Source organism: Gossypium hirsutum, chromosome A05 (genome assembly GCF_007990345.1).
Source record: "Gossypium hirsutum isolate 1008001.06 chromosome A05, Gossypium_hirsutum_v2.1, whole genome shotgun sequence".
NCBI lineage: Eukaryota > Viridiplantae > Streptophyta > Magnoliopsida > Malvales > Malvaceae > Gossypium > Gossypium hirsutum.
Window position 1 is genome coordinate 34,875,523 of NC_053428.1, and position 19,776 is coordinate 34,895,298.

General features: G+C 31.9%; 1 protein-coding gene across 1 annotated transcript; it reads right to left on the reverse strand.

Annotated features, from left to right (window-relative positions):
• Window positions 1-12,796: 12,796 nt before the first annotated feature.
• Window positions 12,797-13,871, reverse strand: LOC121229078 (uncharacterized). The gene is made up of 2 exons (XM_041112300.1): window positions 13,268-13,871; window positions 12,797-13,177 (listed from the first exon to the last, which is right to left on the reverse strand). The coding sequence occupies exons 1-2, from the start codon at window positions 13,544-13,546 to the stop codon at window positions 13,016-13,018; spliced, it is 441 nt and encodes a 146-aa protein (XP_040968234.1). The 5' UTR covers window positions 13,547-13,871; the 3' UTR covers window positions 12,797-13,015.
• Between the last annotated feature and the right edge of the window lie 5,905 nt (window positions 13,872-19,776).

Genomic DNA, 19,776 nt, shown 5'->3' on the forward strand with positions numbered 1-19,776 from the left:
CTCGTTCGACTAGTGTTGGGCACAACTAGCATCGGTTATCTGACTAGTGCTGGGCGCAATAATTTGTCGACTCGTTCGACTAGTGCTGGGCACAACTATCGTTGGTTACCCAACTAGTACTAGGCACAATAATTTTTTGACTCGTTCAACTAGTGTTGGGTACACCAAGAATCTTGTCAAGTTAAACGACTAGTGTTGGATGCAAAATCTTATGCACAGTCTAACTGTTAGGCACCGAGTGCCATTTGTTAGGTTATATATTTTGGTAAGGTATAATAATTCATGAGATGACTTATATGTTGTGAAATGTAAAATTCTGGTTAATAGTTGAAAATGGGATCTATTAAGATCATTAGTTACTTACTGTTTGAATTTTTATTGTTCTACGTCTCAGTATCCACGACAAATCCTATACTCAAAGTTGGTGATGTATTTCTTTTTGAGTCTTGGCATGTACCTAGGATGTCAATATTAAGATAATGTCCTAAATGATTGTAAATGAATGTTTAGAGTTGTTATGTATATGCTTTCACTTAGTGTTGCTCTAATGATTTGGTCATTTTGGTATTATACTTGAGGTGCTTGATTAGTTAATGAACAAATTTTATTCATTGAGCCTCTTTGGTTGATAATTGGTTTGGAAGGATTAGTATAAGTATGCATTCACTATACTTAATTATTTGAATGTTTGAACTTTATTTGAGGTACCTATAAATGGTATATTGGTTGTTGATGGATGAATTAAATGTGGTGTCAATGAGGGAACATTGGTTAGGCACTTAAGATGGTTGTTTTGGTATGTTTTTTAGCATGTTTAATTTTGTTTTGATGTTGTTTAGGTCCATTTTAAAGTGTGCTTAAGTAGTATGAATGGTTATGAATGGTTAGGCATTTTAAAGTGTGCTTTAAGTAGTATGAATCTTGTTTAGGTATGCATTCACTATACTCAATTATTTGAATCTTTCATTGTTTTCCACTAACACACATTAGAAAATGGTTTAATTTCTATTTTGGTCGTTTGACTAGTTGCAATTTAAGTCCCTAAATCTTTGACTAATTAAAAACCTAGAATAATAAGACTTTTACAATTTATTCCTTGCACCCTAATTAAGCAATTAATAGACAAAATTGAAAGACCAAATGTAACACCCCTCACCTGTCTTCGTCACTGAATTAGGGTTACAGGATGCTACCACATATAACAAAACAGAATCATGCTATATCAATTCAAATTTCACTAAACGATAATAATTCACCAATCATTTAATAAAAATGTGTTAATCATACATTACCGAGGTTAAATTAAGCTTGCAGAAGCTCTCAAACAATTCAGAACTAAACAATGACTAATTTGAAACATTTCAGAAAATGTGATAGAAATCCAAAACAAGGATTACATAGTCATGTGGCCAAGTTGTATGACATGCTGAGGCTTTGTAGAGTTGAACCACATAGTTGTGTCCCCAAACCATGTAATAGACTAATGTCGTGTAATCCAGGGTCACACGACCGTGTTGCCCGGCCGTGTAACTCACTATGGTCGTGTGAACCCAATTGTCATCTTAATCAACAAACCACATGGTCGTGCCATCTACCTGTGTATGGCACACACCCGTGTAGCAGGCATGTGTACCTATATGATGTGTAACGAAACTAACTAAAACTTGACTAATGCAAGTGCACTTATCAATTAATAGTATAGCTACGATGAGCAACGATATTGTTCCCACGAAGACTAAAAGTACTAGTAATTACCATCTTTCTACTATTTAATCCAATAATTCAAGTGATTGATTAAAAACTAAAATTAACTAAATTAATTAACTAACAAAAATGGAAAAGAACAAATTAGGAAAATAAACGATTAACAACCAAGAAGTGAAACAATACCTAGGAAAGAATCTGCCCAGATTTTATTTGTCACTATCTATTTAAATTATGCAATTTCTTTATTTAGTATCTTGATCAGTAGAAATCTATAAATTATGCTAATATCTCTTCCGAGCATAAAAGCAACTGACTCTAGGTTGATTAATTGAAACCTCTTTCTAATTAAAACCCTTATAATCATATTAACTCGTACTATGGATTCCCTTATTAGATCTGACTCTAATCCGATAGATTTATGTTGTACTATTTCTAGGATTGCATGCAACTCCACTCAATTACGCAAGAACTACTCTTAAACAAGGTCTATTAAACAACTGAATTAAGCATATCAAACATGGATTAATAATCTAGAAATATTAAACAAAGAATTAAGAAATAATAGTTGAGAATAATAAACTAAGTTATTGTGTAAAATAAAAATCAAATGACAGAATCCATCATAGGGTTCATCTCCCCTAGGTATTTAGAAAATTAGTTCATGCTTGAAAATAAAAACATCCCAAAGATAGTATAACTAAAAGAAATAAAGAAACTCAAGATAATCTTCTAAGAAATCAACTGAGAATCTTCAATCTTGACGGAAATATACTTCAAAGTTGGCTTAAATGGTGTTTTTCGAGTTGTTTTCTTGAATATTATATGACGACTCACTCTTATCTTCTTATTTCTGTCCTATATATGTTTTAGAATGCCTGAAAAACCTAAAAATCACAATTTTGCATTGGTTGGTGTGAAATCCTGTGAAATCTGTTGTTCCATTATTCAGGTCACAAGACTGTGTGGCCAAGCTGTGTGGAATTATCTAACCCGTGTGGCTCCTGCAGCTTGCTTTGACGCTCTGGTTTTCACTCCTTTTGCTCCTAAGTGCTCTATTAAGCATCAAAACATGAATTTAAAGGATTAGGAGCATGAAATTCACAATTAACATTGGATAATCACCAAAAAACGCATTAAGAATGAGGTTAAAACATGTTACTTTTAGCACTTATCACTATAAGTTCCTTTTTAATCAAGTTATACATCCTTAAGTTCATTATCTTACAAGCAATCATTGAATTATACTTCAAACTATTCAAATACATTAAAAAAAGTGCCAAAACACAACTCAAATCACCTAACCTAAGTGTCTAACCATTGTACCAATATGGCACCATTACAACCGATTCAAAATATACAACCTAACCATTTATACAAGCATATATTTAAACACCAATGTGCATTTTACCATAAATACTTTTTAAACCATACCTTTCTATCAACTTAAAACATATCTAACTTTTACCAAAGTAAACTATACACAAAATTCAATCATACCATTACTTTAGTACCTATTAAAGTTTACCATATCCAAACAACATCTTATGAACATAATTGCATATATACAATAATTAACTAACACATATACCTAATATTTCATCCAAGTTTAACCATTTCCAGACAATCACATAATCTAAGATCAAACATACCATTTCCAAACATGCTTTCAACATTTATCATATGTGCATACCATAGTAATCTTTAAATTCAACCCATTACATGATAATGTTAAAAGTAAATTACAACTTTGACTTAGAACTTCAAAACCATCAATCCAAGATAGCCTATATACATGCCATTGAAGTGTAAACAGAGGCACTGAAGTGCAATCTTGTACAAGCGGGCATTCTAACCCTATTGACATGTCAATCGTATCCAAATCGTTTACTATGTTCAAATGAGCATTTTAACAGAATTCGTATCACTTATAAATCAAAACATTCCCATGTTATCCATACACATACTGTAAACAAATCATGTCCATTCAGAAATAAGTATGCATCATATTTCACTTGTATTTAACAGTTCCCAATTTAGTCATTTCTCACATTAGCAATTATTTATAGTATTCCAATGTCAACTTATAATATCACCAACATATGTATATATAAACATAATTCAACAACAACCAATATATATAAATTCTTTTCAATACACTATGAACTTATCTAATATATTCAGCTAATGAGTTAATTCGTAGGGACTATTTTGTAATTTTTGCTTTTTCTCGATTTTCCTCTATACAGTTCAATCCTTGATCTATATAATAGTTAAATTCACTTTTTTAAATTCAATTACGTTAACATGCTCAATTATATGTAAATGACCTTTTAATTTTATTTTACAAAATTTCCCTAAACTTTTACACTTTATTCAATCCCTAAAACCAAAACTATTAAAATTTTCACATTTAATCCCCATTGCTTAAAATTGATTATACAATAATCCCAAGCCAACCTTCAAATACTAAAAGTTTTTAGAATTTTCATGCTAAGATTAACTTATTTTCATATTAGCCCCTAAGTTCAAACCAACAAAAATTCTTTTACAAAATAGTCCTAAGTAACAACCAAACTTGTAAATCTTTCATTTAACTACATGAAAACCTAAATTTCATATTAAACCTAAATTTCCGTAATGGCAAGTCCCAAAACCTTTAACAGTTTTACGAAATAGTCTCTGGGTTAGCTAGATTAAACTACAACTATCTCAAAAATATAAAATTTATTAAAATCGAGTAAAGAAATCACTTACATGCAATAGTATCTAGTCTCTAGCTTGAATGAAGCTTTGGTTCTCAAACAATGGTGGTTTTGGTGGAACAATAGAAAATAAGAAGGAGATGATATCTTTGGGTATATTTTAACTAATGTTTATTATTTTAATTACTTAATTTAATATTATTTTATCTAAATAATATTATTTATCTAAATAATAACAACATTTAATAAGTTTAAATTTACCTTTTAAATCTTTAAACCGACAATGATCATGCATTAACTAATAAAATAAATAGTACTATTATGTCTTTTATGATTCAGCCCTTTTTTTCTTTAATTAACTATTCAATCGTAAAAATTACTAGACCGGGACTTAATTTAATTCTATAATTAACTCGTAAATATTATAAAATAATATTTATTAACTCGGTTATCGAAAGTCAGGGTTTCAAAATCACCGTTTTGGTACCACTGAAAAATGGGATGTTACACCAAACTTTAATATTCTATAATACTAGCTCCATAAATATCGTGTTTTAATATTTATGAACTTGATTTATAGAAACGTCGTTCTGAAACTGCCTTTTTCAAGACCACTAAAAATCAAGTTGTTACACCATCTCAAGATATTGGGCACTCATTTAATATTTCATGTTTGGACAAAATATTAAGTTGTAAGTGATATCTTATTATAGTAACCAAACACTAACAATAATAACATGTCGGACAATAGATCTTCTATTTATTACTCACATGTAAAACCTAATAATTGTCACATGTTTATTACCAAAGTTGTGCATGTAATTTTGTTAGATATTAACCATCCATTAGACTGATCAATATTAATATGGCTTAAGTTACATGCATACAACCTTTTATATTTTATAACAAAATAATTTCAATAACAGAGTTCACTTTGACAATTTATTATATTAATTAAGACATTTGAAAAAATATATAAATATATTAATATTCAAATATAAAATTTCCATATCAATCAAAGGTCAAAATTGAAAACTTTTATCGCGCTATAAATTTTAGAATAACCAAAAATAGAAGATATAATAAATTTTTTGGCCCTCCAAATTAAAAAAAAATCATTTTAACTCTCAATTTAAATTTTTGCTGTAACACCCCAAAATCGACCCAGAAGTTTTGACCAAATTTTGGAGGTTACATTGATCACTGAAGTGATTGTAGAAAAAAAATTAGTTTAACAAACCGAAACACATTACAGTATTGAAGTTACGTAAAATTTTTAGTTATACAATCCTGATATTTCAAAAGAAAACCATTTACAAAAAGCCAATTTAAAACTGTACCCCAGTTCTTATAACTGTTTACATTTCAAAACCATTTACCAAAATAGCAATCGAAAAGAATACTTTTAAACATGTTTCCTTATCGAGACTGTCCGAGGCCTCCGTGTACTGGGCCCAAGCTTTAGAAAGGACGAGTAAGTACCTGAAAGGGGAATCACTATTAGGGTGAGCTACACAAGCTTAGTGTGAGTTCGAGATGTGATTAATAACAGAATTATAGGAAACATTTCGATAGCGAAACATGCTTACAGAGATACACGAAATCAAAAAGTAAACTCGGAACCAACATCGTAACAGAACGTAGCAATTCAAACATACTATGTCACCTACAGACACTCAGTCATAAATGTCAATCAGTCAGACAGAATACAGACAAATAATCTACAACCAGTCACATAAACAGATGCTTATGAATGCAATCAAGTAATAAAAAACCCCAACTGTCCAGCCAAAACACCTCTCCATCCCCCGATCACACCCCAAAAGAGCTGTTTAAACTCACCCAACCAAACACACCACATAGGACCTCGAAAGGCCCATCCAACCCTACACACCATGTATGTAGTCTAAGCCACTCAGATAATAATATGCAACAAGGCTAGCGTATTTGCAGTACAATGCATAGCGGTAGACCGCTATACAGACATGTTGCAGTTTAAACTACCAGATCAGATAAAAGTACGCAACAAAGCAGACGTACATGCGGTACAGTGCGGTAAATCGTTGTATTGGTAAATTGTAGTTAAACTGCAAGATCAGATTAGAATTAGTGTTCCTTCTCTTCAAAACCAACCCAAAAATTACTTTATGCAAATGCATGTATGCTTACAACCTCACAGAAACAATGAACACATCGACAGTCAGTCAGACAAAAATAGACATGCACACACCCAACTAACTAGGTTCAGAATCAGATATCTCGCACAACAGTCACAAATGACACATAAGCCGAAGCCCAGATCAGAGTCTTAACTACTCTCACTAAATCCCAGTTAAGGGTTAGAACACGCAGACACATTTTCAGATAAAAAACATACACAGAACTAAAATTGGTGGCTTAGGGCCACACGGCCGTGTGGAAAAGCCTAGGCCGTGTGGCGGTCGACGCGCCCATGTGGGAGGAGGCACACGGTCGTGTGGCTGAGGCACACGCCCGTGTAAGCCAAGGACATGGCCATGTAACTCTCTATCTATTTGTGCTAAAATAGAGTACAACGCAAACACAGCCGTGTGAGGGTCTCACACACATGTGTGCTCACCAGACACGACAGTGTGTCCAAAACAAACACCAGTGTGGGATCTCTAAATCCCCATTAGCCACATGGCCGTGTAGCACCAAATCAATAAATCCCTAATTTCCAAACACACAGGCCTGTGTGCCTAGGGGACACAGCCATATGAAAATCGACTAATTTCCCCAAATCAGCCACACGGCCGTGTGGCACACAAATTAGCTCAAAAACGCTAAATCCCAATTGTACACGACCATGTGAACAGCCTGTGTGAAGGCACATGCCCGTGTGGCCACCCGGGTGGTCACAAAACCACACCAAAATTGACTGAAAGTCTCATTTTTTTATCACTAAAATGACCTCTAATCAAAGTATTTCAGAAACACACCATAATAAACCTAATTCATGCTATTTGAAAGCCCACAAAACCCTCAATTTCTCAACTACCAAATAACATGAAAAGGGTTGTCGAATTTTAAAGCAATTCGGTACCGAGTTATGCAGTTTAGAACACGCTCATTATGTTGAATTACCTAGAATCAATTTAGTATTTCAATAACGAAAAAGAAGAGTTCAAAACCTATATCTGATTTGCGATCAAAATGCCTAGAACTCGATCGACCCATGTTAACAAACTCAATACAAACTCGAAGCTCAAGTTGACGAAAAATATAAACAACCCAATGCCGTAGGAAAATCTAAGAGGTTAAGTAAATAAATTAACTGTGCAAAAAAAATTGAGAGAAAATGAAGATAAGATATGAAGAGAAGGAACATAAGAAAACTTTCTACCTCTTTTGTTTTCTTTTTTTTTTAACCAAAATAAAAATAAATTAAATAAAACAAATAAAAGTAAATATCTAACCTTTTTAAAACAAAAAAGTGCTAAATCAATATAATTCCTTCAAAGTACACCTAAGGACTTGAACCTGGGACCCTAGGCTAAACTAACACACAACAAACCACCAGATTAGAAGGCCAATTCTGACACTAAAATGCGGAAACAAACTCAAATTCTTGATCTAGCCATTGGCCTTAACTACAAATATCAAAACTTTTAACCCCAAAAATTAGGGTGTTACAACTCACCCTTCCTCAAAGAATTTTGTCCCCAAAATTTCTAACTAACAGAACAGTGGTCTAACACAAGCTATCCCACTACGCTCCTGCTGCGCACTCTAAACCTGAGCAATACCATACCAAACTTAAGACCTCAAACACACATCCAGAACACTTCACTGCTGAAGTAAGTACACATATTAACATCACACACACTCAATTGTTAACCAATGAACAGTCGAACAAATCATCCTCAACAACAACACACTATGTCAAAGTAACCTACACCCATATCTGTCTCGATGATATTAAGGACACTTCCAGATCTGATGTTCTACGGACCCATTTGAAAACATGTTCCCGCCTTTTTCCAATAATTGCCCTGATAGTGTTTCTTATAGTGCTCACAAAATAAAGCGCTCACACCACTCTCAGTACCCTCTACAAAACCTTTATTGTCGCTCAATTGTGTTCTCACATGTTTCACAGACCGAGGACTGCGATCTATTTTTTTCCCACAATAAACACACTTACTTTGCAGTAATTCTCCAAGCCTCTCTAACCTAGCATTAAACACTTGCTCTAGCATTTCTCTCTCTATCCAAGTTAATGCCTCAGTACCTAGCTTTAGGTTATCGCTACCCAAAGTTGGTAGAGTCGCATTGACTTCCGATTCTTGAACAGTCACACATTCAGTAGAAGTTAACGACTCTTTAAGAGTCTCGCCAGATTGATCCTCACGATCTCGCTTACCTTCAGAACCCATATCGTCTTCAACTAACTTAAAGTAATCTACATTTCACAAACAGTCACAACATAAATATCTATTGAGACAGTTCTAATCTTACAGTTGCGAATTTCCACCCGGACTAGTATCGAAGTCTCAGACATTTTATTTTTACAAAATCTTATTCCAAATACGAGTCATTTTAAAACACTGTGGTATGGTTTTCTGAATTTTTTTAAACGAATCATGCGCACACAGTTATGTAAAACACAGGCTGAGTTTTTTACAAGCCTGACTCTGATATCATTAAATGTAACACCCTAAAATCGACCCAGAAGTTTTGCCTGAATTTTAGAGGTCACATTGATCACCGAAGTAATCATAGAAAAATTTTAGTTTAACAAACCGAAAAAACGTTGTAGTATTTAAGTTACGTAAAATTCTCAGTTATAAAATCCAGATATTTTAAAAGAAAACCATTTACAAAAAGCCCAATTTCAAATTGTACCCAGTTCTTATAACCGTTTACATTTCAAAACCATTTACCAAAATAGCAATCGAAAAGAAAACTCTTAAAAATGTTTCCTTATTGAGACTGTTTGAGGCCTTTGTGTATCAGGCCCACACTTCAGAAAGGGCGAGTAAGTACCTGAAAGAGGAAACACTATGAAGGTAAGCTACACAAGCTCAGTGTGAGTTCGAGACGTGACTAATAAAAAAAATTACAGGAAACATTTCGATAGTGAAACATACTTACAGAGATGCACGAAATTAGAAAGTAAAATTGAAACCAACGTCCTAACAAAATGTAGCAATTCAAGCACACCATGTCACCCATAGACACTTAGTCACAAATGTCAATCAGTCAGACAGAATACAAACAAATAATCTACACCTAGTCACTTAAACAGATGCGTACGAATGCAATCAAGTAATAAAAAAAAACCCACTCGTCTAGCCAAAATACCTCTCCTCCCCTAATCACACACTAAAAGAGTTGTTTAAGGTCATCCAATGAAACACACCACATAGGACCTCGAAAGGCCCATCTAGCCTTAAACACCATGTATGTGGGCTAAGTCACTCAGATAATAATACACAGCAAGGCTGGCGTATATGTAGTACACTGCATTGGGTAAACCGCTAACAAGACATGTTGAGTGTAAACTGCCAAATCAGATAATAGTATGCAGTAAAGCTGTCACACATGCGGTATAGTGCGGTAAACTGCTGTACCAATAAGTTGCAGTTAAACTGTCAAATCAGAGTAGAATCAGTCTTCATTCTCTTCACAACCAACCCAAAAAATTATTTTATGCAAATGCATGTATGCTTATAACCTCATAGAAACAATGAACACATCGACAGACAGTTAGACAGAAACAGGCATGTACACACCCAGCTAACCGGGTTTAGAATCAGATATCTCACATAACAGTCACAAATAACACATAATCTGAAGTCCAGATTAGATTGTTAACTACCCTCACTAAATCCTAGTCAAGGGTCGGAATACACAGACACATTTTCTGATAAAAAAATACACAGAACTAAAATTGGTGGCTTAGGGCCACACAACCGTGTGCTCTGGTCGTGTGGAAAAGCCTAGGCCGTGTGGGGGTCGACATGCCGACGTGGGAGGAGGCACATGGTCGTGTAGCTGAGGCACACGCTCGTGTGAGCCAGGGACATGGCCGTGTGAATAGGTCATGTAACTCTCTGTCTATTTGTGCTAAAATGGAGTACAGGGTAGACACGGCTGTATGAGGGTCTCACAAGCCCGTGTGCCCACCAAACACGGTCGTGTGTTCAAAACACACGCTCGTGTGGGATCTTTAAATCCCCAAATTAGGTACACAGCCATTCGACACCAAATCACTAAATCTTTAATTCCTAAACACACACACCAGAGTGCCGTGTGAACCACTCGTGTGGGGTAACATGCCCGTGTGGGTTTGAAACACTAAATTGATTGAAAGTCTCATTTTTCAATCACTAAAACGACCTTTAATCAAAGTATTTCAGAAACACACCATAATAAACTGAATTCATGGTATTTAAAGCCCATAAAACCCTCAATTGCTCAACTACCAAATCACACGCAAAGGGTTGCCGAATTTAATGGGAATGAGTTATACAGTTCAGAACACGCTCATTATGTCAAATTACCCAAAATCAATTCAGTATTTCAATAACGAAAAAGAAGAGTTCAGAACCCACACCTGATTTGCGATCAAAACGCCTAGAACTCAATCGACCCACGTTGTCGACCTCAATACGAACTCGAAGCTCAAGTTGGCAAAAAATATAAACAACCCAATGCCATAGGAAAATCCAAGAGGTTAAGCAAATAAATTAATTGTGCGAAAAAAAATTGAGAGAGAAAGAAGAGAAAAGATATAAAGAGAAGGAACGTCAAAAAACTTTTTGCCTCTTTTGTTTTCTGTTTTTTTTTCAACCAAAATAAAAATAAATTAAATAAAAAAATAAAAGTAAATATCTAACCCTTTTAAAATAAAAGGGTGCTGCTAAACCAAAATAATTCTTTCAAAGCACACTTGAGAACTTGAACTTAGGGTGCTGCTAAACCAAAATAATTCCTTCAAAGCACACTTGAGAACTTGAACTTAAAACCCCAAGCTAAATTAACACACAACTAACCACCAGACCAACAAGTCAATTCTAACATTAAAATACGGAAACAAACTCAAATGCTTTATCTAACCACTGACCCTACCTACAAATATGAAAACTTCTAACCCCAAAAATCGAGTGTTACATTCGCCTATTTTAGCCTTTGAATTTGCATTTTTTTTATCAAACTACCCCAAAATGGATAGAAAAGTTACCATGTGAACTTGTATTTGTTAACTTGCATTTTTATTGTGCTACGAATTTCAAAAATAACCAAAAATAAAAGGCATAATAATTTTTTAGCCCTCCAAATTTACCAAAAAAATTATTTTAATTCTCCATTTAAATTTTCACCTCTTTTAGTCTTTGAACTTGTAATTTTTTTTTTATCAATCAGTTGTTTAGTTATATATTAATATGAAGCATTAGATGTTATAAATTTATATATTTTAAATGTGTTTATGAATATTAAATTGATGTATGTTGGATTAGTGCTATAATGCTTATGTCTAAGTTTGATTAGGTGTTCCTTAGAATGAGTAAGAACGTGCATTATTTTTTCTTACTATTTTTTCTTTTGTTTCTTTAAACCGTTTTTCTCGTTTTTAAATCTTTCGACTCTTTCTTTTTTTACTTTTATTTTTATTTTTAAATTCCTTCTTTTTCTTTTTAATAAATAATAATAAATAATAAATTTAAAACAATCAATGAAAAATATTAAAATTAACGATAATAAAAATATATTCTTAAAAAACAATATTAGAAGAGTTATAATTGAATGTGAAAGACATCTCTTTTTAAAATAAAATAATCTTGTTGTTTTTATTTAAATATTTCTATGGATTTTTTAAATTATAATTATATATACTACAATATAAATTGCATAAAAATTGAATAGAGATGGAAAAATAACATAAACTGCTTCTATTCTACAGCAAAAAAAATATGATTTAACCTTTTTTTATTTATAAAAAAATATGTTATGACTTTTTCATAGAGGTCTACTTTGCTATGAATGGACATTATGAAGAAACTTGAGTTTAATTTTATTATAGAAAAGAGTTTTTTTTTTTGTTTTGACAAGAAAATTTTTATGTTGCAATTTATTTGAAATGATTTTAATCGGTAGAAGCAAAAAATAACGTGATCACCAAATCATTTACATTTTAACTATATACGCCAACAACCTTACCTAGAGTTGATAGACCCAATCTTACTGGTTTACACATGAAGTGCATTGATAATGAAAAACAAGACCCCAACACCATACATGTGTAATAGGCCTTTCTATTTGCAATCTTGCTCAACTTTTAACTTCAATTAAACAAATAGTTCTGATGGGTGGATGCGGTTGGTGGAGAAACCATAAACTATAAATTGAGTGAAAAGATAAGCTACACAAGGCCTTTCTGTTTTATTTTTCCATAATAACATTTTACAAATAGTCAGCCATGCATGGCACTGATATGATAGTGAAGGCCTTAATTTGAAGACACACTTTCTTTTATATCTACTGGCTATCAAATTTAGTATAGTAGTAGTAGTAGTACAAGCAATGCACTCAGAAGACAGCACATTATTATTTAGTTTTGATAGCCTTAATTACCACCACAGTTATGGCTCTAACTCAAATGATGCCTTCACTGTGAAGGGATCAATTTCAACTGATGCAATGTACCCAAACTTTGAAACTTTAAATTTTTGTTTTCCTCTTTTATCAAGATTGGTTTTGATTTGCCCCCAGTGAATAGGTTGTTGCTGGATATCAGTAAACACCTGCAGCAAATCATAGATTAATCGATGATACAAACACATTTTAATTAAGTAATGCATAGTAAGAATGAATTGAATGATATATATATATACCTTGCTCTCTCCAAGTATTGGGTTGCTCCAGGCAATAACCCACCTGGTTCCATCACGTCGCCTGTACACAAGACCAACAATTGAACCAGAAAATTCACCCTCATCAGCATCATGTGTAAACTCACCATTATCTCCATCTTGAATGGTTTCAGGGAATTCCGTATAATGAGAGCCTTGCCAAACTTTCTTGTCAGTCAGGGTTAGAGTTTGGCTGGAAGAGTTCCAAAGCTTCCCCGTTGTGCTTTTTTGGACTCTCTTCAATATTTGAAAACTAGCCATGGTAGACTTGTATGTGTTTTTGGTTTGGTTGCGTTATGCTTCAAATATTGCAGTATACACCCACTTATATACTAGTTTACCCCATGCATTATCTATAACAACAAAGTTAAATGTCCATTTTTTTTTGATAAATTAATGAACTTTTTTATTTATATAATTTTTGTATAATAATTTGTAATACAAAAACAAAATTATTACGGACTGAAACCATAACTCACATCACATAAATAGATAAATAATAAATTTAACCAACGTATTACTTAAAAAATATAATAATATAATAATAAGTCGCCCCTAACTTAAAATTGCCCATCATATGAATTTTAATTTCCAAAAATCCTTTAATCCTAATTATATATATTTAAAAATATATATTTTTAAGTATCGGTGGAATAATTTTCATTTGCCAACTAGTACCAGTTTCCAGTTAGTTGTATTTACAAAACTCTACCTACCTCATAAGAATCTTTAAGCCTATAAAGTTAGGAAATATAGTTTAAAGAAAACTGTTTGAATAATTATCTTTAATTCTATAATGGGTAGATGAGGTTTTTATAATATTTTTATTTGCTTATTAAAATTTTAGATGTTATAGAGATATTGTTATACACCATTTTTATCATATTTGAATTTTTTAAAAAAATTTAATTTAAAAAAACTATAATATATTACTAATACATTTTATATAAAAATTTAAATATTTTATAGAAATAATATTTTGAAATAAAAAAATATTCACTTAATAAATATGTAATAAAAAAATGATATTATAAAAAAATCTAAATTTAACACAACAATCTTAATTGTTTTAACAATCAAACTTATATTTTTTAATTTGAAAATTTGAGGGACTAAATTTCAAATGTGAAAAAAATACAAAAATTTAAAGCATATTTTAATCATATATTAATTACTTAAAAATATTTAAAATTTATAATATATATGTTATTAATAAATTATTTTTATATATTTATTGAAATACTCAAACTTAAAAGTTTCCAAAATCATTTTTCCACAAAGCATTTTTCAAACCTTATCAAATTATGTCACATTCATTACGTCACACTAGTGGGATAACCGATAGCTGCTTAAATAGTCACCAAGGGGTGTTCGAGTCTTGAATGTGTAAAAGCACCCCCCCCCCCAAAAAAAAAAAGAAGAAGAAGGCATAAGAATACTTGTTTAAGTTTAATTAATGTTAGATGAAAGTTCACATGGATTTGTCTGGACAATAAACATAGCAGACTTGATAGATTTTTATTGGAGGAAGAATGGCTCGTTCAATTGAAAGACTTACAATGGTAAGGACTAAATAGAATGATATCAGATCACATACCAGTTTTGTTGGTAAATGAAACAATCGACTGGGGACCAAGAACTTTCAAGTTCGTTAATGCATGGTTTAAAAAGAAAGATTGTCAGAGATTAATCGAGAAGGAAATAGTCGAGATTGGGCAGTTTAAAAGGGCAAATGGCAGAAAAATTACAAAAAATCAAGGGAGCTCTCAAGAAATAGAATGTAGATGCTGACAATGTTCTAGAAAAAGAATTATCGAAAGTGAAAATAGGATAAAGGAGATTCATAAAGCTAGCGAACATAAAAAATTAACCGAGCAGGAAACGGAGGAATTGAAAAAATTGAACATCAAAATTTGAAAAGCAACTGAATTTAAAAACTCTATTTAACGTAAAAAATCAAGGATGAATTAAAAGAAAGGGATGCTAATTGTGTTTTTTCCATAAAGCAGTTAAAATCAAAACTAAAAGAAAGATGGTGTATAGCTTTGAAATACTCAAACTTAAATTAAAGTTTCCAAAATCATTTTTCACAAAGCATTTTTTAAACCTTATCAAATTATGTCACATTCATTAAGTCACACTAGTGGGATAACCGATAACTATTAAAATAGTCACCAAGGGGTGTTCGAATCTTGAATGTGTAAAAGCCCCCCAACATGAAAGCATAAAAAAAGAAAGCATAAGAATACTAAAAAAAAAAAAGAAAAAAAAAAGAAAAGAAAGAAGAAGCATAAGAATACGTGTTTAAGTTAAATTAATGTTAGATGATGTTCCCTTGAGAAAATGTTTTGGAAAAATATATATCAAATTTTTATTTTGGAAAAAAAAATTTTAAATTCTTCTTTTTTTCTAAGGTAAAATAAAGTAAACTAAGAAAGATGTTGGAGCCACCAACCTCTTTCAAGTATAATAGGATTACAACATACTACCAAACACAAAAATCCTACACTCAAATGGTACTAAACAAAATTCACTACTAGTCCTTAAAAAAAATCTCAATATACCTGCTTTCGCCAATAAATTGTAATATCAAATATGTTAGTAATTCATACTAATTTTTCTGTTTAAAATAATTTTATATTGATATTACATTGATACATTATTTAGTAAAAGTATTATTTTTTAGGCTATATGAGTTGAAAATTGACAGTTTCGGTGAATGGAATCTAATAAATTTCACCTCATCCGTGCATGTATCATGAGTTAATAAGAAATTAATTCAATTGGTAATATTTAAATACTCTTATGACTTATTTTTAATAGAAAGAATGAAAAATTGTTGCTTATTTTGAAGAGATGTTATTTTTTTACAAAAGTTATTATGCATATTTCTAATTTCAAGTTTAAAATTTTACTAACTATTCTTTATTTTATATCTAACATTGTAATATATATATTAAATAAACTTTGTGGAGTATGCCTCGCATTTTTGGCTGAAACAGAGTTGATGTCCCGACAAGGAAGAGGCATCGTCCCAATGATGTGACCACCGACATCCCAACAAGAAGGGACGTCTCGTCCCAACGACGCAATGAAGGGCCTCACGACAAGGCGAATTGTTATGCAATTCTCTCGGTTTTCTTCTTCCAATCAAATTTTAATTATTTGTACTAGTCGAACTCTGATTAGTGTAAGTTATTTTAAAATTATTTGACGTACGAATTTAGCCTATAAATAAGCCCTTTTTCACCCTAGAAAAATAATCCATTACAAATTTAGGTATTAGCTTTTACAAGCTTTCAAAGAATTTTGTGTTTACGTTTTGAAGGTTTTTATTTTTTGGGTTTCGGGGTTTAGTTTTATCTTCATCTTTATACTTTTCGTTTTTGTTGTTATAGTAAATTTGTTTTTGCCCGTGGTTTTTTATGCTCTTCGGAGGGGTTTTTCCATCAAAATATTTGTGTTCGATCCTTTCAATTTCTTTGTTATTTTACTTCTTCATTGCTTAATCAAGTTTATCCCCAACAAATTGGTATCAGAGCTAGTTTATTTTTCGCATTCAACCCGTTCAGGGATGGCAACAACAAGGTTCAACATTGAGAAGTTTGATGGCATCACAAATTTTAATATGTGGCAAGTTCGTATGTCAATAATTTTGACCCAAAGCGCTCTTGATAAGACCCTTGCAGAGAAAAAACTTAACAATATAGAACAATCAGAATGAGATAAGATAGAAAGGTTCTATCCTTAATTCAATTATGTATAATAAATAATGTGTTAAAGGAGGTGTTAATGGAGAAAACAACATACATCCTGTGGAAAAAGTTAGAAACCCTTTATGCCACAAAGTCTCTAACTAACCGATTAGTATTGAAACTATGGTTGTACATGTTCTACATGAACGAAGATGAGCACCTTAGAGGTTATATCAGTTAATTTATTACTTTTTTGAATGATTTAAAAAATTTGAGGTTCAGATTGACAATTAAGATCAGATTATACTATTATTGTGCTCTGTACTTCTTTCATACAAGTCTTTCAGGGAGACCCTGATTTATGGTAGGGATAGTCTCTCATTCAAGGATGTGAAGGGTAATCTGTTGAGTAAAGACAAACTAAAAAAATTAGTTTGGTTTGGATAGCAAGTCAGATAAGCATGCCTTGGTTTTGGTAGCATTAAGGAAGCGAGAAAAGAGATGTCGCTATTGTAAGAAGTTAGGTCACGTCAAGGCAAGACAAATTATTCCAAACTACAAAATAAAAGGACTGCTGGGAGCAATAAGGAATATTTAGCTAGTGCTAATTTGGCCGATGACAAGGGTGATGATTTCTTGTTGGTTTCAACAAGTGAAAGATTCGAGCTTAAGATATCCCGTGGGGCTCTTATTTTGATGAAAGGTAAAAAGATGGTCAATCTTTATGTTCTGGAAGGATCAACGATGATTGGTGAAACAGGATGTCCCTTGTCTATTAAGGAGTCGAAGTCAATTCGTTTGAAGCGAATACAACTTGGTCATGAGAGGGAAAAAGTTATGACTATTTCTTATAAGAAGGTTTATATTTTGAATGCAGGTTTTGAAAAGATAGGACATTGCGTTCATGGAAATTAGACCTGAGTCAGTTTTGATTTGATACTGTACAAGTTGAAGACTAGAAGTCTTCTAGCTTATAAGCACAACTGACTTATTTAATATCCTTCATAGTTCGAGATAGGCCCACGGCGGTCTTTGACAAAAAAAAGGCGGTGTGGAAATATGAGCCAAGGTGGAGATTTGTGGAGTATGCCTCGCATTTTTGGTTGAAACAAAGTTGATGTCCTGGCGAGGAAGAAGTGTCGTCCAACAACACGACCATTGATGTCCTGACGAGAAGAAAAGTCTCGTCCCGATGACACGATGAAGGGCATTTCGACGAGGTAGCAGCCACGTCACGACGAGGCGACATGTTATGCAAATCTCTCAGTATTCTTCTTCTAGTCAAATTCTGATCATTTGTCCCAATCTTACTCTGGTTAGTGTAGGTTATTTTAACATTATTTGACCTATGAATTTAGCCTACAAATGAGTCATTTTTCTCACCCTAGAAAAATAACTCATTACACATTTAGGTATTAGCTTTTACAAGCTTTCAAAGAATTTTGTGTTTCTATTTTGAGGGTTCTTATTATTCGGGTATAGTTTATCTCTGTATTTATACTCTCTGTTTTTGCTGTCATAGTAAATTTATTTTTACTTGTGATTTTTTGCCTCTTAAGAGGAGTTTTTCCATGTAAATATTTTGTGTTCAATCTTTTTAAATTTTTTATTATTTTACTTATTTGTTAATTGGATTTATCCCTAACAAACTTTTTTTCTCATATTATTACATTAATAACTATACAAGACAATTTGTGTTTTATATCATATTGTAGAAGGAAAATTGTAATAAATATCCTGCGTCTAAGCTCTTTTACAAGTAAAATTGTAGGAGGATTGTTGAGTTTCTGTTTCATAGTTTCAAACTTCGAAAAAAATTATGTTTATTTTTAAAAAAATTGGAGTAATAAATATGCCTTTCTAAGAATAACCCAATAATTAAATATTTTGGATTCCAACAAAATAACCATTCCACATCTAATGTATCTTTCATTAAACTTCATCCCCCACCCGACACCCCCCCCCCAAAAAAAAAGTTGGAAAAAAAAGGAAATAGAATATTGTCTTTCAGGATAAGGAAATTGAGATGCTGAAAGGCAAAGGTCTATACAGCAATGAGACTTTTGCCAGAACTTATCTTTTGTGAAGATGACGCTGGTGTACTACGATTTCAAAGCTTTGATGGACTTTTTGTTTTGTTTTCGGAGCATTTAATATAACAAAATAAAAAATAAATTATTGTTCAATTAATATAGAGTATTATAATAATTTATAATAATTAATAGGTATCATTATTTTTCGTCACGTATATGCTACGTCAACAAAATTAATTAATGTTAATTTTTTCATCGATTTTGAGTGATTTGATAAAAAAATTGTAAATTTAAAGGTTAAAAAGATGAAAAATTAAATGAAGAATTAAAATAATTTTTTTTATAAAATTAAAGGATTAAATAAATCATAATGTTTAATTAATATAAACATGAATTATTATTTTATTATGGGATTTTAATTAATTTAATTTTAAAAGACAAAAGCATCCATGTTTTTTTTTTTTAAAAGGAGGCTTCCATGTTATATCAAATAATATGATTTAAGTGGAACAGTCATTTTTTATTTTAACAATCTTCCATGTTGATTCCTAATCCATTCAGATATTTGTTTTGTGGTGGCATCCACTTTTAACTTTATATAATTCTAAAAGTAGAAGGTGACAAGGCTGGGATCTGATCTGCTAATTTTATATTCTGACTTAACCATGAATTGAATATATGCCGGTTATCGAAGAGGAAAAAAAAAAGAATATATGTTCTCCATCCTAATTTCTAAGCTTACAATTTTGTTTAATATATCTTT

Bases quoted from the DNA above. Each gene is read 5' to 3' on its own strand.
- LOC121229078 (XM_041112300.1), bottom strand. From the start codon at position 13,546: ATGGCTAGTTTTCAAATATTGAAGAGAGTCCAAAAAAGCACAACGGGG. The intron at 13,178-13,267 runs GTATATATATAT...GATTTGCTGCAG, and splicing joins CAATACTTGGAGAGAGCAAG to GTGTTTACTGATATCCAGCA.